Raw genomic sequence first — 22,245 nt, 5'->3', positions numbered from 1 at the left:
AGAATGAGCAAAGAAAAGTTTCTTCAACACAAACAACATTTGAGAAAAAATCAAATACTAACAGGTCATGGATAACACAAGAACATTCATCGTATCAATGGTCGGCCACACGGGAAAAAATTCTTATGTACCATATTTGTGATCACAATTCCTGCGATAATACCATACTCGGAGCATCTTAGTATCCAAGGTTCTCGGCTAGTTCTCCGTGACCAATTCGCATTCCGACTAACTTATGAGAAAGATCTGCAAAATAAGTTCAGTGGAGAACCACTTGACTGAACGAGACAATCGCAGTTCATGGAGAAGTCTCTACAAGTTCAGTTTCTGAGAAAATGAGCAAAACAACAAAGTACCCGTATATATATATATATATCAGCATCCTTTTGTTATGTTTCAAGTCCACCCAAGGAAAGGACATTTTAGAACAGATCATGTAACGTTCGTTTCAGTGCAGAGACATGTACCAAAAAAGCCAGTTAACAAAACAAACTAGAGAAATAACAGATTTGTTCACAACGTTACGAGTAAAGCCTAAAAAGCAAAGTATACAGATGAAAATAAGAACTTGCTCAGTCGTTTTTAATATCTAGAAAACTTCCCAAACCTTACCAAAGCCAAGAAACCTTTCGCAAAGCACTGCCTATGTTGTAATTTAAGGGCAGACCATAGAACACACATTGCCCTCAGACATTTACAACAAAAAAACTGGTTTCAACTAATAAAACCCAATTAAATAGTAAAGACTAAAGACTAACCGGCACTTAGTTAGATGAAGCATTTAAGAAAGCATGTCTAGAAAGCTTCTGTCCAATCTACCATCCACTAACATATCCATAACCATCTTCATGGTGGAAGCATGTGCAGCAAAGCCACACCTCTTCATTTCTTCGATGAGTTCAACTGAATTGCTTATGTCACCGCCTCGGAGATGAGCTCGGATTAGTGTGTTGTACGTACAATCATTTGGCGCAATCCCATCCTCTTTCATCTTTGTAAACAACATATCCGCTTCAGATAGCGAGCTTTTCCTACATAGTCCTCCTATCATTGTAGTATATGTTTTCACATCAGGCTTCACTCCTTTCGAAGGTAGGCTACAGAATAACTCCCAAGCTTCATCGACCTTACTTTCATTGCACATACCGTGAATGATGATATTATACATACCAATATCAAGTTCCATCTTACTCTTGTGCATTTTGTCAAGTATTCCCAATGCCTCTTCTAGTTCTCCATTGTCACACAACCCATCCAGCAAAATTTTGTAGGTCACAATATCAGGATGAGCACCTTGAGAAACCATCTCTTGGAAGAGTTCTTTGGCAACATCGAGTTTTCCAGATTGACAAAAGCCTTGGATGAGAGTACTATAAGTGACTGTATTGGCAATCACCCCTCTCAGAGACATATTGCGGAAAAGTCTCATACCATCATCAACTCGTTTAGACTTACAGTATCCGTTTATAAGGGTATTAAACGTCACAACATCAGGATCGCATCCCCTGGTAACCATCAGTTCCAGCATCTGGTTGGCTTCACCTAGGGTGTTGTTCTCCATGCACAACCCATATATTAAAGAATTATACGTAATGGTAGTAGGATCTATCCCTCTTGTGATCATCTCATTGTACAGCTCTTTAGCCTCGGTAAGCTTTCCTTCTTTCACAAAACTATCAATCAAAGTATTGAAAGTGAAGACGTCCGGGGTGATTTCCCTAGTGATCATATCCTTCAGCAGCTGTGCACCATCATCCCATCTACCAAAACTACAGAAGCCTCCTATGAGAGAGTTGTAGGTACAGACATCTGCTTTGATCCCTTTGGTTTCCATTTCATTGAAAAAGTTGAGGGCATCTTCAAGGCTTCCGTCTTTGCAAAGACCATCTATGATGATATTGTATATGACTGCATCAAGCTTGATCTTTCTATCTTCCATCTTTCTGAACAGATCGAAAGCCAAGGCAGTGTTCCCTGACTTGCACATTCTGTTTAAAATAGGACCATAGGTAACTTCATTGGGTTGGCATCCATTAGCCATCATTCGATCAATCAAAGCCATAGCTTCAGACACTTTACTTTGAAGACAAAGTCCATTGACAAGAGTGTTAAGTATGATGAGATCTGGAATAACCTTCATCTCTACCATACGATCAACTAACTCCACAGCTTCGGAAACTCGGCCCTCGAGACATAAACCGTTGATCAAAGTTGAGAATGTGACAGTGTTAGGCTCATACCCAAGTTTCAACATCTTCCCCATCACAGAAAAAGCAAAACCGAGTCGACGACGCCGGCATAAGCAATTGATGACGATACTCAGCGTGTAGAGGTCATGTGCAATCCCTTGAAACTCCATTTCATTGGAGAGAGCTAAAACGAGATCATACTGTTTTGTTTTGGCAACTGCAGTAAACAGCTGATTGAAGTCTATGACCGTAGGAAGAGGACGAGACCGAATCATGGACTGAAACATAGCAACAGCATCATCTTTCTTGATACCAACAATTCCACTTCTCAGTCTCTCTCTGTAAGAGAGATTTCTATCGCTACCAAAAGAAAAGGCTCGTTCGCATGAGGGAAGGAAACAAGAGAGCAAATGAGTTGCAAGAGTACCTCCTGGACTGAGGGTGATACGAGGCTCAAGCACCAATCTCCGACACAACATTTTTTTGTTTGGTTTCGAATCTGGAAAACCCTAGAGAAGAAGAAGAAGAAGAAGGACAATATCTTCACTGGCTTGATTCCACCACAAATATATTTGCACACTGAACTAACTCCATCTAAAGCATAAACATTTCATCAATCATTTTGTGAATTCTAAACAAAAAGAAGGAAGGACACCGAGATTTTAGATCCCCAACCAAGAAGAAGAAAGTGTTCATTCATGTAATGAAACAAGAAGATTCTCTCTTTCTTTCTTTCTTCGGGAGAACTAATTGACCACGTCCCGGTTCTGGGAATCTAATTTGGTTTCAGAAGCGTTTTCAATCCGGTTTAATATAAAACCAGATTTCGTGATATCATGTCCGGTACAATAGTTTTTTTTTTTGGTTCAAAGTCCGGTACAATAGTTTATCTTCAAATCAATGTTCATTACAGTACAGTTGTCGTAGGCCTAATAGTTCGGATCAGATTCGGGACCGGTTCTTTTCGGGTCAAAGTCTCTCGGATCCTAAACATTTGAATCTATTAACTTCTAAAGTCAGATGTTGTGTGCAATCCCTTGCAGCTCCATTTGCTTGCAGAGATGTAACACCAGATCATACTGTTTCGTTCTGGCAACTGCAGTAAACAACTGATTGAAGTCTATGACAGTAGGAAGAGGACGAGACCTAATCATGCACTGAAACAGAGCAACAGCATCATCCTTTAGTAGTAACTATTTCAGTTGTCCGATTTCATTTTAGTTCCACTTTAGACAGTTTCAGTTTATAAGAAACTATTTTTCCACAGATGAGTAGTGAGCCTTGAATTCACCCTCTTCACAGCCAGGTAGTAATAAAGCGATAAAATAAGGACAAGATTATGACATCAAACTCTGTTTAGGTGTAAACAAACAAACTTAGTTTCGACTAATAAACCCAAATACACCTCATAAACACACTAATCTGGACTTTGTCTCTTGCAACTAAAGATCAGACATTCTAAGAAAGTATATCCAGAAAGCTTTTCTTCATTCTACCATCCGATAACATATCCATAACCATCTTTATGGTGGAAGCATCTGCTGAGAACCCACACCTCTTCATTTCTTCGATGAGTTCAACTGAATTGCTTATGTCACCGCCTCGGAGATGAGCTCGGATTAGTGTGTTGTACGTACAATCATTTGGCGCAATCCCATCCTCTTCCATTTTCTTAAACAACAGGCCCGCTTCAGACAATGAACCTTTCTTACATAATCCTCCAATCATAATAGTATATGTTTTGACATCAGGCTCCACTCCTTTCGAAGGTAGGCTACAGAATAACTCCCAAGCTTCATCGACCTTACTTTCATTGCACATCCCGTGAATGATGATAGTATATATACTAATATCAAGTTCCATCTTACACTTGTGCATTTTTTCAAGTATTCCCAATGCCTCTTCAAGTTCTCCATTGTCACACAACCCATCCAGCAAAATTTTGTAGGTCACAATATCAGGATGAGCACCTTGAGAAACCATCTCTTGGAAGAGTTCTTTGGCAACATCGAGTTTTCCAGATTGACAAAAGCCTTGGATGAGAGTGTTAAAAGTGACTGTATCGGCAACCACCCCTCTTAGAGACATTTTGCGGAAAAGCCTCATACCTTCATCAACCTGTTTAGACTTACAGTATCCGTTTATAAGGGTATTAAACGTCACAACATCAGGATCGCATCCCTTGCTAACCATCAGATCCAGCATCTGGTTGGCTTCACCTAGGGTGTTGTTCTCCATGCACAACCCATATATCAAAGAATTATATGTAATGGTAGTAGGATCTATCCCTCTTGTGATCATCTCATTGTACAGCTCTTTAGCCTCGGTAACCTTTCCTTCTTTCACAAAACTATCAATCAAAGTATTGAAAGTGAAGACGTCCGGGGTGATTTCCCTAGTGATCATATCCTTCAGCAGCTGTGCACCATCATCCCATCTACCAAAACTACAGAAGCCTCCTATGAGAGAGTTGTAGGTACAGACATCTGCTTTGATCCCTTTGGTTTCCATTTCATTGAAAAAGTTGAGGGCATCTTCAAGGCTTCCGTCTTTGCAAAGACCATCTATGATGATATTGTATATGACTGCATCAAGCTTGATCTTTCTATCTTCCATCTTTCTGAACAGATCGAAAGCCAAGGCAGTGTTCCCTGACTTGCACATTCTGTTTAAAATAGGACCATAGGTAACTTCATTGGGTTGGCATCCATTAGCCATCATTCGATCAATCAAAGCCATAGCTTCAGACACTTTACTTTGAAGACAAAGTCCATTGACAAGAGTGTTAAGTATGATGAGATCTGGAATAACCTTCATCTCTACCATTCGATCAACTAACTCCACAGCTTCGGAAACTCGGCCCTCGAGACATAAACCGTTGATCAAAGTTGAGAATGTGACAGTGTTAGGCTCATACCCAAGTTTCGACATCTTCCCCATCACAGAAAAAGCAAAACAGAGTCGGCGACGGCGGCATAAGCAGTTGATCATAATGTTGAGAGTGCAGAGATCATACGCAATCCCTCCTTGCAGTTCCATTTGCTTGCAGAGATGTAACACGAGATCATACTGTTTCGTTTTGGCAACTAAACCAAACAATCTGTTGAAATCTACGACAGTAGGAAGAGGACGAGACCTGATCATGGTCTGGAACAGATCAACAGCATCATCCTTCTTGATATTGACGAGCCCATTTCTCAATCTCTCTCTATAACTATCGCTGCTGAGACCAGAAGAAAAGCCTCTTCCGCAGAAGAAGAAGAACTCGTATGGGCTTTGGAAGAAAGCATTTCTTAGAGTACCTGTCTGAAGTGAATGGGAACGAACCGATCTCACAGTAGTTAGCTGCTTCCATCTCTGTGTCCTCATCATCATCATCATCATCGTCCGCTTCAGTTGAATCGTCCTCTTCTTAGGGCACACCAAGATAGTGAAAGAGTGATCTCTGGGAGAAGAGAACAAAGAAGACCGGTTAGGTAATAATTCCGGTTCAATTTAAATCTCGTGTCGATGTTTACGTGATTTTAATTTGATTTTGATTATGACGACTAAAGTAAAAGGATGTCGCTTGAACAGATTATTACTTATTAGCTTCGGAACAACAATATCGCCCACAACATGTTCGACGGAATGCAGCAACGAGCCTCTATTTTGGTTTGTTAACGATTGGAATGCATATAGAGATAATCAACTCAACGAAACTAAAGTATTCAACTTCAAAGTCAAATTTTGATAACTGGGACGATGATCATCTCAAGTGTTGAGGCTTATGAGGATTTCTTGAGACAGAAGCTGATCAGTGTTATTCCCTCTCAGATACTGAAGTGATGATGCCTTTTACCAAATGATTGATCTATCTACGTGTTGTTGTTTTTCATGTGATGTTGAACTTCATCTTTTTATTTTTATTTTGAAATAAAACAATGTTATCACTAAACCAGATTGAATCAAAGAGAGACACTAAGCATGTTGTACATTTTCTTTTTGACGCCATCTCTTCAACTCACTTTCCACCACACTCTTTGCAGCTTCTGCTGAGTCTGCTGCTTTCTGAGCCAAGTCCGTTGCGTGCTTCATCTCCTCTATAGCTTTAAGGCTTGCTCCAAGCTTGTTATCAGCTTCTGCCTTTCTTGCGTTGATCTCTTCAAGCTCAGCTGCTATATCTGCCAACTTCTTCTCCGTTGCAGCCTCTGTTTCCCCTGCTCCTCGTTTCAAAGACTCGAACTCTTGCACTGTGATCTTTATCTTCGAACCGGATGATTCTTCCTGTTTCTTGCTCTCTTTCTTCTGAGATATCATCTTCATCTCCTCCCGAACCTTCTCTTCAGCCGCTTTAGCCTCTTCCACTTCTCTTATAACAAGCTCTAGTCTCTTCTCAGCTTCCTCTGCAGCTATCATTGCAGAATCTGTTTCTTTCTTCAAACTCTCTATCTTTCTATTCATCTCTTCAGCTTCCTTTCTTGCTACCGAAGCTTCTAGTTTCATCTCCTCAAGTTTCAAGCTCTCTTCCTTTAGAGCTTCCACCTTCTTCCTCTCCTCAACCTCTAACCTCTCTGCTTCTCTCCGCTGCAGCTCTTCCCGTTCTCTTCTCATTTCTTCAAGCTCCATCCTCAGAGAATTCACCAAGCTTCTTAGAGAGCCTTCCTCGTCAGCAGCTTCTTGTAGCTTCATCGTAGCCTCGTTAAGCTCGTTTGTAATGATTTTAACCGTGTTCATCTCGGATTCATGAGCTTTCTTCATCTCTTCTCTCAAAATCTCAATCTCTGAAGTTGTCTCAATCAGTTTGGCTTCAAGATTCCTTGACAGCTCAGGCTGATACTCTTTCCTCAACACTAGTAGCTTCTTCTCTGCCTCCTCAACCGCCGTCTTGTAACACTCTCTTAAGTCATCTTTCTCCTTCACAATATTAGCATACTCTTCAAGATTCTGAGTGGCTGCTAGCTTGAGCTGATGGATCGCATCTTTCATATCACCAATCTCTTTAGAAAGCTCGTTAACCTTAGCAGAGTTTACTTGTAGCGCACGTTTGGCTTCAGCCGCTTGGTTTAGTGCCGTGGCTTTCAAGTCCATGGCCGAATCAAAGCTCTGTCTGATTTTGTTGAGCTGTTGCTTTGCAGCGTCGAGTTCGATGGTGGTGGAGAGATACTGTTCTCTAGCAACGTCAAGCTCGTGGTGGTGAGGAGGAGAGCCATGTGACTTATCATGCTCAAGCTGTTCCTCTCGCTGTTGGACTGTTTCTTTGGTGTCAATAGCGGTTTGTTTAGACTTGTTCACAGCTTCGAGCTTGTTGCTAAGCTCCTCCATTGTCTTCTTGGCGTTTGAGAGATCAGAGAGAGCACGAGATCTCGTGATCTCGGCGTTGTCCAGCTTTTGCTTGATCTTGAGGAATTGCTTGTGGGCTAGCATTAGCTGTGTTTCTTTGTCGCAAACGCTCTGAAACATTTAAAAGAAAATGGGTTTCTTGCTATGTAAGGCATCTAGGACAATGATACAACACGTTCTTGATTCTTGGATTAGTTACCTCAGAGGAGAGACGAGACCTTCTTGGAGTACTTCTTTGTCTTGAGACTACTTCACCGAACAAGCTCACCGCAGCTTTCACCGACTGAAACGGGGCTCTTGTGTCTATCTCTCCGACCTCCGTCCTCGGAGATTCAGGACCCTTTTGTACTCTAATGTTCGCCATTCTCTACAACCAACACATATACAACATTCTCAATCAATACAAAAACTAAACAAAAGGTCATAATCCTCACATGATCGTCATATTCGAGCCTTTCTTTTGTATCTAATCCAATAAAGAGCCAAGAATATTTTTACATAATCGATGAAGGTTGCATTGAATGAATGGAGGAGACATGTACCTTGTGATCAGTTTCTCTTTCTTGGTGTTCCTCGTTGGTGTTTTTGTAATTGTCCTCTTCTTATATAATCCCTTGTTCTCTACAATTAGGGAACCTTTGATTGGTTGATATCATTTTTGTCTCTTCGGTCTATATTTAGAACCTTAGTTACTGGCACGACACCTTTCGTTCTCCTGTCTGCACCCACGTCTCTGCCTGTCTTGATGTCCTTTACTTGTTTATTTTGCTTCTGACTTTTAAGAGCCAACGATTGACTTCTTTTTTTTTATAAGAACCAAACTAACTACATTCCCTTCATGTTAATACTCCACGTAGAATAGTAAAACTGAATAAATATTAAACTTATGCAGTGTATCGAAGTCTTTAAAAGTTATCAGTAATGCCAACTTTCTATTTTGTACCACATATTTGACCATGAACGTTTAATTATCAAATAGGCTACCAAAAAAACTATATCTTAAAGCTGAATCAAACCCTAAAAGAATAGACCACTCCACATAAAACTAACATATTACAAGAAAAGCATTTATCACATGACATACAAATGAAGGATATAATCTTCCATAGCTTATTTAAAACATATTCTTTTAGTTTGTATTGCTACTTTAGTTATCCAACATTTTGCCATCGAATGCAAATGGTTTTTTGGATTGATATGGAAATAGTTTTTACTATATGCTATATTATATATGTTATCTGGTTCAAGTAAACATATGCTCCAATATATAACAAAGAAAAACTAACTTCTAACTCTTGTTCATGTCACCTCTTGATCTGAAGTGTATCAAGGAACTGGAATCAAACTGGGGACATAGAAACGTTGACAAACCTCATAGACTTCACAACCTATTGGAATCTTCGTGGACGCATTGCCCTTCACAACATATATGCAAGCCTTTTGATCTTCATCCTTACAACACATAACGAGGCTGTTTCCGTATCTATTATTATCAATAAAGTAACTTGGACAAAAATCCTTATGAAAAGGTATTGAAACTGTCATGAACTTCGTCCACACCACATTAGCTCCCTCTCCACTAATCTTGTTTTCTGTTACCCATATCTCGATCTTGTTTATTTCATTGAATTGTTTCAACACTGAAAAACGATCTCTCTTAAAAGCAGAGAGGATTGGTACATCAGAAGAATCATCCTTCCACGGTAGAATGCAGAAGAGTTTAATTGTCTCCTTCGAAAAATCGAAACATCGAATGAGATACTCACCAGTCTTGACACTATAAGCAATCCAATACAAATTTCCGTTTAAAGACACATTCTTATCGAACGAGATTCCAATGCCACTTTGGGAGGTCTCATCTTCATTCATTGCATCAATATACTTCCACTCATTGGTTTCGAACTTGTAGATGGCAAGTCTTCGGTATACTTGAACTTTACCGTTATTTAGTTTTCGATCAAGAAAACGATATCCAAAGACCTTGTAGCCCTTTTCGGATCTACCACTATCATACCCTATACCACCAAACGTAAAACAGTTTTCTCGGGGCACGATCAATCTAGTCTGTCTTAACCACGGGTTCCAAACAACGACTCTATTGATATTCCCCCAACGAGGGACACAAAACAATAAGCCATCGCAAGGAAGGAAGTTGTAAGGTACAGGATTGTTATTATTCTTCAAATAAGGATTTTCTACTGGTAACTCGCGTATGTCTATCTTTGGATCATCTTTGAGATTGAAGCCTACCGAATAAATTTTGGGACCAGTCCATATAAGGAGTTGAGGACGGACGAGAGACAAGTGGTTTAGAAGTGTGTTCCACTGTTTGCAAACGGTTTTGCACCGGAGAAGAGATAGAGGAGGAACACGACTGAGTATCTCTTCCACCAATTCACATGGAAGCTTCATCTTCACAATTTGGTTTTCGATTGAGAAAAATTAACCAAACAACATATGATACAATCTATGTATAATAAGTTTAATAAATAGACTTGAAAAGGAAAAAACAAAAAGGAAAGGGAAAATATTTTATGAAAGATCCTTTACAAAAAGGTATTTTAATAAAAGAGAAATTAATTAAGTTGCGTATTTTAATAACATAAGATATGTTTGAACTTTAAATAATAGCTTATAATTGGTTAGCTTCCTAGCATATGACATTGTATATCTCATTTATAGGGGTAGCAGTTAATATGTGAATTCAATTAAACTAAGAAACATATCTACTTTAATATTTATTAATATTTAATATATACATTTATATAATTCTGGATTTTGAATTATTAGTTAATATATATATATATATATATACATGCACATTTGACCACTAAATATATGGAGAGGATTTACAACTTGGTTTCTTTGATATGATTGTCACTCGTCACTGTATACGAGGATATCATCCATTGACTCCAGTCCATGTCCGTAAAGATTTACGCTAATTTGAAATAAGTAAATAAACACTTTAACAAATGATTATCTAATCTATTAAAACATAATTACAAATAAAAAATAACCCTAAAACTTACGGATTATTTACAACTAGATATGGATCCGTGCGTTATAATTATTTTATTTGATATTTTAATTTCATAAAAACATAAAAAGAATAAAAAAAAATTTCATTTTAGTTCTTGGAGATTTCAGTATATATTAATAACTTATTTTAATAATATTAATATATTTTCTTATATAAAATTTGATTAGTATTTATGTTTCAATAATCATGGTATTTAAAATAGTATGTTATTTTTTTATTTTACTTTAGTAGATACTTCACTTTTTGATTATTTTTAAAAATAATACTAATTTTAGTTAATTGAAACATATAAAAGCGTGAACTCTCTATACTGTTTAAGACAAATTAAAAATAACACAATACAAAATATTAATATTATACAACACTAATCAATATATATTATTGATAGTCAGCTAAATATCATTAAATTTGTTTACTTTAACTGTTATAAAATTACATAATATAACACACAATTTAAATAATATATTAAATTATTTGATCATACAAATCAAATATAACCATGGATAACTATTTTATTATACATTTAAAATTTGATATACAAAAAACAAAAATACATTTACGATGACATGTCATATTCTAAAATATGGATAACTCAGTCGACAGTTCAAAAATAAAATAAGATTGTTTATTATAAAATTATTGTATTTAGAAATATCATTTAAAATTTTATTTAATACATATAATTAGTAGAATATATATTACCATTTATACAAGATAAATATTATATTGAAAAAAGTAAAATGAATATTCGTAGGTGCACATATTAAACTCTAGTTATTAGTAAGTATTATGGTTTATATATTACTAATTTATGGGTGAATTTCTAATAGATATCCCATTCATGCTTGTACGAAAAATATTTGACGATGCTTTGATAATCATTTAGGATTCGGCTGTCGAATGAAATCTGATAAGTGATAAGTATTGAAAATATGTATATGAGTCCAAAATGTCAGGAAAAAAATTTGGTTTAGGGATTAAAAAGGAAGAATAACATAATATTTTTGTATACAATAATTTGAAAACTGTAAGCTAATTGGTAGATCAATCTTTGTGAAATTTCAAGGAAAGCTTGTTGTGATCAGTGTGGTGGGTGTTAGTGTTTTGTCGAAAAAGACGAAAGTGTCAATAAAGGAAGATAAAAGATATGCATCGCTTCCAATTATTCAAACTTAATTACTTGGCTAATGGATTTGTTTGCAACTTGATGGTTGTTTGTTCATATTTGGCGTCTATCATTTTCAAAGAACAATGACGCAGACGGTTCATATTTGCCGTCTTCTTATATTTTTTTTACTAATTTGATAATATATTTAGTCTAACCTTAAAAGACTGTAAAAAGTAGTTCGGTATATTTTCTGTTAAAATTTATATTATTTATCATTAAAAATATAAAAATGGATCTTTAGTTAATCGGACTTTCAAACTCAGAAAGCTAAAATTTTCTTTTCGAAAACATTACATGCTAATTTTTGTTTTTGTAATTAAGATGTAATGAGAGAACGGGATATAGTTTTCTTTTTAAACTAAGTATACAGTTTTCAAAAGACAATATAAACGTTAATCGGGTACATTAACCGGAAAATGGTTTTAATTTTTGAATAAAAAGTTAAAAACAGTTCCCTTCTGCAAGGCAATGATATTGGTTAATATGTTGTGCATAGTGATAGTGGTGTTGATATTTTATTTCATTAATCAAATAGCAATTATTTAATAGTACAGATATCTATGCAGAAAGTTTCTTTGTTGGTATGCTATGTTGAATAGTACACATGATCCTGGACACTGTTAGGTGGTAGATACATAGGGCTGCATGCATTTTAAAAGAAGTAATCAAAAAGCTATTTACATTGTATCTTAAAAGCTTTTTATCACTTCATTATTTTTAAAAATCAAAGTATGTGAAAGCAACATTCACTTGTTTTTTTTTTGACAAGTGATTTAAAGCTTCTATACACTGTCTCTTGTGAAAATCCCATAAAATGAATCATTGCAAGTTTTTATTACTGAAATTCTGAGTTACGGCATGTATGATTGCCTATTAACCTCTCATGATTATTCGCGCTGTTCCTAGCTAAGAACATCCATTTGTAAATTAATAAACATTATTTCATATCATATCAGAAAAAAAAAACAAATTTGTTTATTTTAGACACCATCTTCAAATGTAAAAAAATCATCTATAACACACTACATATAAAAAGGGAGAATAAATCATTAAATAATGAAATATGATATAACTCATGATAAGTTATGTTTTTACTTTTTTTACCAAATGTTTTTACTACTTCAAACTTCAAGTTTGGTAATGATCAGTTAAAATTACTCCTACATAATCTAACAAAATAATCTAACAAAAGTGTATATTCTCTTATAGACATGCATGTCTACCTACTTAATTGAATTTCATATCTATTTTTGCAAATTAAAAGATATAAAATGAATTTAATATTCATACGAGACATTATGTAAGAATTGTCTACACTGAACTGGCACGTCTTCATTAGAGGCACCTTTTTTCCTCGTGTATAAATTTGCACATCGTGATAATCGAAACACACCATCACCTTTCTCTTCTTCGTTACCATTACAATCTCTTCATCTTTTATTAGAGCACAACACTTCACAATAACCTACATGGCACCTAGTAACCGTGATCGAACAAACTCTCGTCACGTGGCGGTAATCGGAGCTGGAGCAGCCGGCCTCGTGGCTGCTCGTGAGCTACGTCGTGAAGGCCACTCAGTGGTCGTGTTAGAGCGCGGGAGCCAAATTGGAGGCGTGTGGGCTTACACCCCTCAAGTGGAACCTGACCCGCTAAGCCTCGACCCAACCCGACCCGTAGTCCACTCCAGCCTCTACAAATCCCTACGCACCAACATCCCTCGAGAGTGCATGGGTTTCACCGACTTCCCTTTTGCGACCCGACCACACGACGGGTCGAGGGATCCGAGAAGACATCCGGGTCATAGTGAGGTTCTTGCTTACCTTCGAGACTTTGCTAAAGAATTCGATATAGAGGAGATGATAAGGTTCGAGACGGAGGTTGTTAGGGCAGAGCCGGCGGCAGATGAGGAGAATAGCGGGAAGTGGAGGGTTGAGTCGAGAAGCTCTGCTGCTGTTGCGGAAGAGATATACGACGCCGTCGTGGTTTGTAACGGACACTATACAGAGCCACGCCATGCTCTTGTCGCTGGTAAATAACCAAACCTTACTCGTGTCTTGATATTGTGTGTTTTGACACTTGTTCACTTTTCTTTTTTTTTTTGGTTTACGACATCCAAAATTATATTTCCCAAGATTATGTTACGTTACATCATTTAATATGTTTCTAATTGTATGGGTTTTTTCATTTATTAATAATTTTGAAGTGTGCCCTATTTTTTTTACATTATGCGTATTGGCTACGTGTAGGAAAACAATTTACAGTAAATGAGGAAAATTATTTTTGAAAGTAATGTATCAATTATATTCTCATTAAAAATGATTAGTTTTTTTTTGCTAAAATTTAAATATATTTTAAGGTCAATATGAACCAAAAAACAGAGTTTTTATTGGTGCAAAATAGAAAACATAGATTCTTTGTGGGATGAACTATTCAAACAATATATATTTGGTTATTCCAGGCATAGATTCATGGCCAGGCAAGCAAATTCATAGCCACAATTACCGTGTTCCTGATCCATTCAAAAATCAGGTACTTGCACTAGAATCTCATCACTATACTGAATCTAGTGACCTCAAATCAACGTTACTCCTCCCTCAGCTCTTGGATCGCCTTGCAGGTAGTGATAGTGATAGGAAGCTCAGCGAGTGGCGTTGATATATGCAGAGATATAGCAAAAGTCGCTAAAGAAGTCCATGTTTCGTCTAGATCAACTTCACTTGAGACCTATGAGAAGCTTCCCAGTTACGAAAACCTTTGGCTTCACCCAACGGTACTAACTAAACCAGCCACCAGCCAATCAATTAGTCCATAAGACCATTATCTGATTCCTTGCTATGTCCATTACAGATTGAAACTGCCCATGCAGATGGTTCAGTGGTTTTCCAAAATGGAAAGACGGTTTACGCCGATACCATTATGCATTGTACAGGGTAATGTGCACTTTGTGGATCAATCCTATATGAAAGCATAAATATCTAAAGACGTTTTCACTAACCTTTCTAATTTTGTTATGGTCAGTTACAAGTATTACTTCCCGTTTCTTGACACGAAAGGTGAAGTGACAGTAGACGATAATCGCGTTGGACCGTTGTATAAGCATGTATTTCCTCCGGCTCTTGCCCCCGGCCTTTCGTTCATCGGCCTACCATGGCAGGTTAGTAATCTTATAATAATGTTTCTGTTATATTCTTTGCTATTATCTGCAAATAAACATCTTCGTTGTTGTAGCATATGATCTCATAATATGGTTTATAACATTGTTTATAGATAACTCCCTTTCCGATGTTTGAGCTTCAAAGCAAGTGGGTTGCCGCGGTTTTATCTGGACGAGTATCTCTTCCATCACAAGACGAAATGATGGAAGACACCAAGGATTTCTATGATAAGCTCGCAGCCTCTGGTATTCCCAAAAGATACACTCATTTGATGCCAGATGACTCTCAGGTACGTACAACATTCTCAATGTGCAAAATACTATCTAGATAAAATTAAATGATTAAGACTAAACATTCGTCTGGTGAAACTCTTTCTCGCAGTTTGAGTATGATAATTGGCTTGCGGATCAATGTGACTATCCACGGATTGAAAAATGGAGAGAAGAAATGTTTTACATCGGCTTCAAGAGAATTTATGCACAGTCCGCTACATACAGGGATAACTGGGATGATGATCACCTCATCGTAGAAGCATACGATGATTTTGTTAAATTTATGTCAAGTTATCCAGAACTTTTGCCGATGTTGAAAACCTAAAATTGATTATATGACTTTGGAGATTTGTTGTGAAGACGGCGTGTGCGTATGTTTTTGTGAGTGTGTGTCTTTGTGCTGTTGTGTTCCGAGAATGTGAAAGATAGAGCAATAAGCTAAATAATATAGCCTAATAAGAATCTATATATGGGGCTACATGTAAAAGATAATAGTATGTTGCGTGATTTCGGGAATGTGTAATAATAAGGGGATCTTTTATAAGACCTCTGCCTACAGATGGAGGAAAAAAGTAGTCTGTCATAGCATGATTGAGCACTCATCACTCATGACAACAGTTTCCACTAATCACTTATGCACCCACTAAATCTAATACAATTTTGACATATATGTAATAGAATTTTCTTTTGCATCATTATAAACATAAAACATATTTAACTATTTTCAGTAAATATATATGAAGTTTTGTTTTTTTTTGTTTTTTTAACCTACATATGAAATTTTGTTATGTTAGAACTCTTGGTTAATTTAATACATTTCTTTTCTTTTCTTTTTTTTTTTTTGTCAAGGAGCAACTTTTAATTAAAACAGGCCTAGGCCCAAACTCAGCCCATAAAGGGGTTTGTTACAGAAGAGCGTAGACGAAGAGTGAGTTTTGCCAAAGCATCGGCATCACAATTCTCGCCTCGCGGGATGAAAATAAAAGAGATAGAAGAGAACAGAGATGAGAGATTAAAGATGTCTGCCACAACACCGATGATCTCCTTAACCATAGCTCTGTTGATGATAGCTTTGATGAGCGTTTGGGAATCGGAGCAAACCCTAAGATGTGGAATCTGAAGCGTTGCTGCCAATTGGATGCTGGATCGAACCGCTAGTGCTTCTGCCATGAGTGGTGAACTGACGAAACCGCGATAGATGGAGCCTTGCATGGGCATCGATGGGTGAGGACCCGAGAAGATCCATGCCAAGCCCGCGAAGTTTGATGTTGCGTCCCACGAAGCATCCGTCTTACAATAGACGGTTTCGGGATGAGGTGTAGTGATTTGTTGTTTGAAGGTTGATCGTTGAATCGGCGGTGTGATCGCTTTGCGGTTAGATTGGATTGAAGTCCATTCACGTGCCAAATTGAGACCTTTGATGGCTACTTCCTCAGGAGCTAAACCTCGATCTTCAAATAGGAGTTGATTCCGGGAGGTCCAAATTGCCCAACAGATCCACGGTAATATATTAATTGAGATACCTGAAGGTGGAAGGCAATTTAATTTCCTGAATATTATAACTCCCTCTTTAAAGCTCTGAAGTGCAGCTGTGTGAACTGCAGGGTACAGGGGTGTTTGTTTCCAAACTTTCATAGCAAAGGAGCAAGTGAAGAAGATATGCAAAGTTGTTTCCTGTTGACCACATCGGGGGCATTGAGCATCAAGCTTTATCTTGCGTCTTTTTAGATTATCTCCTGTGGGCAAGGCATCTTGGAGGGCGGACCATAAGAACATTTGCATCTTCGGGGAAGTGTTGAGGGACCATACATCTCTCCACCAGTTCAAAGCATCTGCTGCTTGAGACGCAGGGATACAAGTGGTTGAGGCCGAGTGATACCCTGATCTTGTAGTATAGATTCCAGATTGTAGAGGTTGCCAGATATACTTGTCTTCCGTTCCTGTCTCACTCGGTTGAAGAAGCCGGATCTGCTGGACTAGCTCAGGTAACAGTTCCTCAATTCTCTTTTGGTTCCATTTAAGATCTGTAGTTAGAAGGTCTGAAACGCGTAGGTCGCTAGCATCTTCTGTGATAGGTCCATTTCTTTTCTTTTCTTTTTTGGTTTATACATTTTTTAGTTGATTTGACTTTAATCTATTTTGATAATTTTTTAACCAATGAGGAAATAAATGGGCCACACGTTCTTTTTCTTTTCTTCCGTATGGATTTGGCGTGTTGAATTTGCTATTGCCTATTGGAATGCAAACTCTCTATTCCTGTACGAGGGTTTGGTTTAGTAAACATCGCTCATCAGTGCCGCAACGTCATGCTTACGTGTTAAACCCCAGTTTAGCAGGGTTCATCATGAAACAAAAGAGAAGAAGATACGATCCATTTCGTAATTCATTCGGTTTTTGATTCTGTAATGGGAACTCACATGCTTCTCTGGTGATGTAGTCTCCCTCTCTCTGTCTTTGATTTTTATTCTCGCTCACCTGATCTCAAACGGATAATGCATATGAGGTTTGTCAAGAAGCAGATTATCATGCTCTTTGCTTTACTGAGTTAACTTGTGTTGATTGAAAATTTGGTCTTTGCCTCTATCACTATGTCTTAGTTTCTGTCTTGTTTTTTTTTCTTCCATTCGAATTAGGCATTAACTCAGTAAAGCAAAGAGTTGTGGTGCAACTGTGCAAGCTGTGGTGCAACTCTGCAAGTTGAAAATTTGGTCTTTGTCTCTTATCAATATGTCGTCTCAATTCATGAGCTGTGGTGCAACTGTGCAAGTTGTTTCTCCATTTAACCTCCATGTGATTTGATCAAGTGGTGAATGAAAACTGGTCCCGCTGAGATTTGTATTTATTGAAATTGTCTCTTTTTCAAACAAAGTGATTGAGACTACTTGTTTTTTTTTTTTTTTTTTTGTCCCGACGACTTGACTTAATTGGCAAATTGTAAATTAAGCTTTCTTGGTTGCATTTTGGATCTCTCTTTGTGTGTGTGTCAAGTCAAGTGCAGGATGGGTGGTTGCATCTCTATCCAAATATCATGCGATAAAGTATTGAACCGTGTTGGTAGCTGCTTATGTGGAGAAGGCAATCATGTTTGTAATCTTGAGAAGAATTTGGTGGCTCTGGAGAAAGCCATGGAAGTACTCAAGGCAAGGCGAGATGATGTGTTAACAAGGGTGCAAAGGGAAGAAGGCAAAGGTCAACAAAGGCTAACCGAAGTCCAGGTATGGCTTACTAGTGTTGAGACCATCGAAAAAAGTTTCCATGATCTAAGTAATACTAGAACCATGGAACTCCAAAGGTTGTGTCTTTGTGGTGTTTGTTCCAAAAACTTTAAATCTAGCTTCCGTTACGGGAAAAGGGTTTCTGACATGTTGGACGACGTTGAGAATCTCAAATCAAATGGAGTTTTTGAAGTTGTTGCGGCTGAACAGCCAGCTATGAGATGTGTGGTGGAGGAAATGCCTCTACAACAAGTAATTTTTGGTCAAGAAGCAATGCTGGACAGGGCGTGGAACCGCCTCATGGATGACGAGACTGCAATTATGGGACTCTACGGAATGGGTGGAGTAGGAAAAACAACTCTTCTCACACAGATAAGCAAAAGTTCCGTGAGGCGGTTGATGTTGTCCAAATTGTCATTTGGGTTGTGGTATCAGGTGAACTACAGACTGAGAAGATTCAAGATGATATCGCTGAGAAGATTCAAGATGATATCGCTGAGAAGTTAGGCCTTCGCGGAGAGGAGTGGTACCGAAAAGAGAAAAGACACAAGGCTCATGATATACACGCTCGTATGAAGAATAAGAAATTTGTCTTGTTATTGGATGACATTTGGAGAAAAGTGGATTTAGCTGAAATCGGAGTTCCATTTCCAACAAGGGAAAACGGATGCAAAGTAGTATTCACCACCCGTTCCAGGGAAGTATGTGGCCGCATGGGAGTTGATGATCCAATGGAAGTCCAGTGTCTAACAGACAATGAAGCGTGGGACTTGTTCAAGAAAAAAGTCGGACCACTCACGTTACAAAGCCATCCAGGCATTCCTGAACAAGCAAGGAAAGTTGCCGAAAAATGTCGTGGCCTACCGTTAGCTCTCAACGTTATCGGCGAGACCATGTCAAGCAAGAGGACTATACAAGAATGGCATCATGCAGTTCAGGTTTTGAATTCGTATGCTTCAGATTTTTCTGGCATGAATGACCAAATCCTTCCTATTCTAAAGTATAGCTATGACAACTTGAGGGGTGACCAGATCAAGTCATGCTTCGAGTATTGCTCTCTCTTTCCTGAAGATCATATGATAGAAAAAGAGAAGTTGATAGATTACTGGATATGTGAAGGATTCATAAGTGAAAACGAAGACAGAGAAAGAACAATAAACCAAGGTTATGAGATAATTGGTACCCTTGTCCGTGCATGTTTACTGCTGGAGGAAGGAAGCAACAAAGCAATGGTGAAAATGCATGATGTGGTTCGTGAGATGGCTATATGGATATCATCTGATCTTGGAGAAAACAGAGAAAAGTGTATCGTGCAAGCCGGAGTTGGGTTAAGTAAGGTACCAAAAGTCGAGAACTGGAGTGCGGTGGAGAGGATGTCACTGATGAATAATAAGATTGAAAAGATATTTGGTAGGCCCACGTGTCCCGAACTAACAACTCTATTCCTCCAAGGAAACAAATCATTGGTAACGATTGGAGGTGGATTCTTTAATCGTATGCCAGAACTAGTTGTTTTGGATCTATCTCAGAACTCGGGTCTTGATGGATTGCCTGAGGAAATATCGGAGTTAGTCTCCTTAAAATATCTCGATTTGTCAGGAACAGCGATCTCGATACTACCAGTTTGTCTCCTAAAGTTGGAAACGCTAATGCATCTGTATCTAGACGATATGGCGAATCTTCGGAGTATCCATGGAATATCTAAGTTGCGGAGTTTGAGAGTCTTATCATTACTGAGTAGCTACACACCTGACCCAAGCCTGATGGAGTTGCTGCTGTTGGAACACCTAAAAGTTTTAAACATTAAAATCCAGTCAGATTTGGTTATGGAGGAACTGTTTCTTTCACACTTGGCGAGATGTATTCATAAGGTTGATATCAGAAACATTTCTGACTTGAGTGTTTCGAAGATTCTCCGTAGCTTCACAGGTCAATGCTTCCCAAATCTGTCTTCTGTGGATATAAGAAGGTGTCGTGGTTTAAAGGACTTGACGTGGTTGTTGCTCGCTCCAAACCTTATACATCTAAATATGAGGAGTTTAAGGTATCTAAAAGAAGTAGTGAGCAAAGAGAAAGCTGACGAGATGAAGGTACAAGGTAATATTCCTTTTGAAAAACTAGAAACTCTAGAGATGGTTGACTTGACTGCGTTGAAGAGCATCTACTGGACTCCCCTGCGGTTTCCATGTCTGAAGGAAATGTACATAGCACGATCTCGGTCACTAGCAAAGCTTCCGCTCGATTCCAGAAGCGTAGCTGATGTTAAAAAGTTTGTCTTAAAATACAACTCGAGATATTGGATAGAAAAGGTTAATTGGGAGGACGAAGCCACGAGACTCCGTTTCCTGCCTTCATGCAGATTGGTATATCTCCCCTCCTCTCTCCGTTCACTACCTCCTTACCAATTATTTTATTTCCAAACTGAAACCTTTTCTTCTTTGATTGGTTTAGGATTTGACGCACTACGAATAAGACAACCCAGTGAGACAAGTTGGTTTCATCATATGCCGAATCGCTGTTTCATAGTCTTACTTTGCTTTTGCTACTGTTCTGTGTCTGTGATAGTGCACTGTTGTAAACCATCAGACAACACACACACACGTGTTTCAGACATGTTATTCTAATCTCTTTTTTATTTTATTTCTTCCTCTCTTTCAGTTGATTTGCATCAAGCTTCTCTTTCCTGCAAACGGCGTGGTTGTGTTTTGGAGTGTGAGTGTTCATTGTAATCTATATGTAATAATCTGTTACATTTATTAACTATCTCATTATCCATAAGATGGTGTGTGAAAGTCCTAATTAACAACAATGAACTAATAACTAATGGTCTTCGCTTTTTCGGATATCAACGGCTGTATTTGTTAACTCAGATCAACTGTTGCTGAGAAATCTCTTTCTCTCTAGTTAAGGTTGCTTCTCTAAGAAGTTATGCATTTTTATTCCACTTCCAAGTCTTTTCTCTGCTCAGGAAGCTTTTTTCGTCCAGTTACTATTGTACTGAAGTGGATGCTCGTCTTTCTTATGACACACCGGTAACGTCGTTTACATAGCATTAATTAAAATGACTAACATGTCATCTGATGTGATGATGTTGTTGATGTATCTAGGTTCCTGATCTGTTGAGACTATACAATGGAATCGATGTACTGCACGACCGCTTGCTATTCAAAATCACTGCAACCCTGGCAAGTAAGTTTGTTTCAGCTAGTTCTTAACAAGGCTTTCCTTTTTACCGTCGTCTCTCAGTATTCGTGTCGTGTCGTGCTTTATGACAGCTCTCATAGGATGTTGAAGCTCCGAGAGGGAATCCAAACGCACTTGGATGAAAATTGGCTATCCATTTAAGCATGAACATTGACAGCATAATTGAATTCAAAATAGTTAACAATTTCTTTTTGTTTATATAATCAGTTAGATATAGACATTCAAGTACATGTTCAACTACGAATTATTTCTTTTGGATATCCTTTTTGAGCTTTGAAACTATGCTTCATTCGGATATTATAAAATTTCATATAGATTTCAAATTTGGGTCTTCCAAAATCAAGATGAATTCAATTTTGATATATAGAAACCTACAAATATCCATAAACTAATGTATCTAAAACCAGTTCGGATATTTGTACCAAAAAATAACAATATTATAACCAGATCGAGCATTTTGAATTAAAACTAAACTTAATCTAAAAATAACCAGATAACCAAAAATAACTTTCTACAATTAATTATATTATAACACATATAAAATATATAACAATAATTATTAAAAAATAAAATCTCTACCAAAAGAATTATAAAAAATAAAATATCAATTTATAAAAAAAAGAAACTGTGGCCATAAAAAATTGTTGTGGTTTAAAGGATTTGACGTTCTTGTTGTG

General features: G+C 37.7%; 7 protein-coding genes across 8 annotated transcripts; 2 read left to right on the top strand and 5 right to left on the bottom strand.

Moving 5' to 3' along the window:
* Positions 1–38: 38 nt before the first annotated feature.
* LOC130495197 (pentatricopeptide repeat-containing protein At1g12300, mitochondrial-like) lies at positions 39–2,958 on the bottom strand. Of its 2 annotated transcripts, none has more exons than XM_056986504.1 (2): positions 759–2,958; positions 39–327 (listed from the first exon to the last, which is right to left on the bottom strand). In XM_056986504.1, the coding sequence occupies exon 1, from the start codon at positions 2,666–2,668 to the stop codon at positions 782–784; it is 1,887 nt and encodes a 628-aa protein (XP_056842484.1). In that variant the 5' UTR covers positions 2,669–2,958; the 3' UTR covers positions 39–327; positions 759–781. The 2 variants fall into 2 exon arrangements, with proteins under 2 accessions (XP_056842484.1, XP_056842485.1); XM_056986505.1 differs by having other exon boundaries at positions 39–246.
* Positions 2,959–3,496: 538 nt separating this feature from the next.
* LOC108857609 (pentatricopeptide repeat-containing protein At1g12620-like) lies at positions 3,497–5,649 on the bottom strand. Its single transcript, XM_056986503.1, has one exon. It carries the CDS (start codon positions 5,571–5,573, stop codon positions 3,648–3,650), a length of 1,926 nt encoding a protein of 641 aa, XP_056842483.1. The 5' UTR covers positions 5,574–5,649; the 3' UTR covers positions 3,497–3,647.
* A 447-nt stretch (positions 5,650–6,096) lies between these two features.
* On the bottom strand, positions 6,097–7,954 carry LOC108857610 (WEB family protein At1g12150). Its single transcript, XM_018631612.2, has 2 exons — positions 7,711–7,954; positions 6,097–7,622 (listed from the first exon to the last, which is right to left on the bottom strand). The coding sequence occupies exons 1-2, from the start codon at positions 7,873–7,875 to the stop codon at positions 6,150–6,152; spliced, it is 1,638 nt and encodes a 545-aa protein (XP_018487114.1). The 5' UTR covers positions 7,876–7,954; the 3' UTR covers positions 6,097–6,149.
* A 765-nt stretch (positions 7,955–8,719) lies between these two features.
* LOC108857612 (putative F-box protein At1g12190) lies at positions 8,720–9,992 on the bottom strand. Its single transcript, XM_018631614.2, has one exon. The coding sequence runs from the start codon at positions 9,921–9,923 to the stop codon at positions 8,838–8,840; it is 1,086 nt and encodes a 361-aa protein (XP_018487116.1). The 5' UTR covers positions 9,924–9,992; the 3' UTR covers positions 8,720–8,837.
* Positions 9,993–13,011: 3,019 nt separating this feature from the next.
* Positions 13,012–15,615, top strand: LOC108857744 (flavin-containing monooxygenase FMO GS-OX-like 2). Its single transcript, XM_018631756.2, has 7 exons — positions 13,012–13,750; positions 14,181–14,251; positions 14,340–14,492; positions 14,570–14,652; positions 14,741–14,876; positions 14,990–15,166; positions 15,259–15,615. Exons 1-7 carry the CDS (start codon positions 13,192–13,194, stop codon positions 15,472–15,474), a joined length of 1,395 nt encoding a protein of 464 aa, XP_018487258.1. The 5' UTR covers positions 13,012–13,191; the 3' UTR covers positions 15,475–15,615.
* A 419-nt stretch (positions 15,616–16,034) lies between these two features.
* On the bottom strand, positions 16,035–16,931 carry LOC108858752 (uncharacterized). Its single transcript, XM_018632629.1, has one exon. It carries the CDS (start codon positions 16,929–16,931, stop codon positions 16,035–16,037), a length of 897 nt encoding a protein of 298 aa, XP_018488131.1.
* A 1,214-nt stretch (positions 16,932–18,145) lies between these two features.
* On the top strand, positions 18,146–21,847 carry LOC108862541 (putative disease resistance protein At4g10780). Its single transcript, XM_056986079.1, is given in 5 exon segments — positions 18,146–18,740; positions 18,743–20,727; positions 20,816–21,396; positions 21,472–21,553; positions 21,640–21,847. Coding segments are annotated over 3 exon segments (2,598 nt in total). The 5' UTR covers positions 18,146–18,148; the 3' UTR covers positions 20,837–21,396; positions 21,472–21,553; positions 21,640–21,847.
* The last annotated feature ends 398 nt before the right edge of the window (positions 21,848–22,245 follow it).

Source organism: Raphanus sativus, chromosome 5, assembly GCF_000801105.2.
Source record: "Raphanus sativus cultivar WK10039 chromosome 5, ASM80110v3, whole genome shotgun sequence".
In the NCBI taxonomy this organism is placed as follows: domain Eukaryota; kingdom Viridiplantae; phylum Streptophyta; class Magnoliopsida; order Brassicales; family Brassicaceae; genus Raphanus; species Raphanus sativus.
This window is presented reverse-complemented; position numbering and strand designations above follow the sequence as displayed.

What these genes read in the sequence shown, in the direction of transcription:
- LOC130495197 (XM_056986504.1), bottom strand. Translation starts at nt 2,668, where the DNA reads ATGTTGTGTCGGAGATTGGTGCTTGAGCCTCGTATCACCCTCAGTCCA.
- LOC108857609 (XM_056986503.1), bottom strand. Translation starts at nt 5,573, where the DNA reads ATGATGATGATGATGATGAGGACACAGAGATGGAAGCAGCTAACTACT.
- LOC108857610 (XM_018631612.2), bottom strand. Translation starts at nt 7,875, where the DNA reads ATGGCGAACATTAGAGTACAAAAGGGTCCTGAATCTCCGAGGACGGAG. An exon ending in GGTCTCGTCTCTCCTCTGAG is followed by an intron (nt 7,623 to 7,710) that starts GTAACTAATCCA and finishes TAAATGTTTCAG; the next exon opens with AGCGTTTGCGACAAAGAAAC.
- LOC108857612 (XM_018631614.2), bottom strand. Translation starts at nt 9,923, where the DNA reads ATGAAGCTTCCATGTGAATTGGTGGAAGAGATACTCAGTCGTGTTCCT.
- LOC108857744 (XM_018631756.2), top strand. Translation starts at nt 13,192, where the DNA reads ATGGCACCTAGTAACCGTGATCGAACAAACTCTCGTCACGTGGCGGTA. An exon ending in ACGCCATGCTCTTGTCGCTG is followed by an intron (nt 13,751 to 14,180) that starts GTAAATAACCAA and finishes TGGTTATTCCAG; the next exon opens with GCATAGATTCATGGCCAGGC. An exon ending in ACCATTATGCATTGTACAGG is followed by an intron (nt 14,653 to 14,740) that starts GTAATGTGCACT and finishes TGTTATGGTCAG; the next exon opens with TTACAAGTATTACTTCCCGT.
- LOC108858752 (XM_018632629.1), bottom strand. Translation starts at nt 16,931, where the DNA reads ATGCAAATGTTCTTATGGTCCGCCCTCCAAGATGCCTTGCCCACAGGA.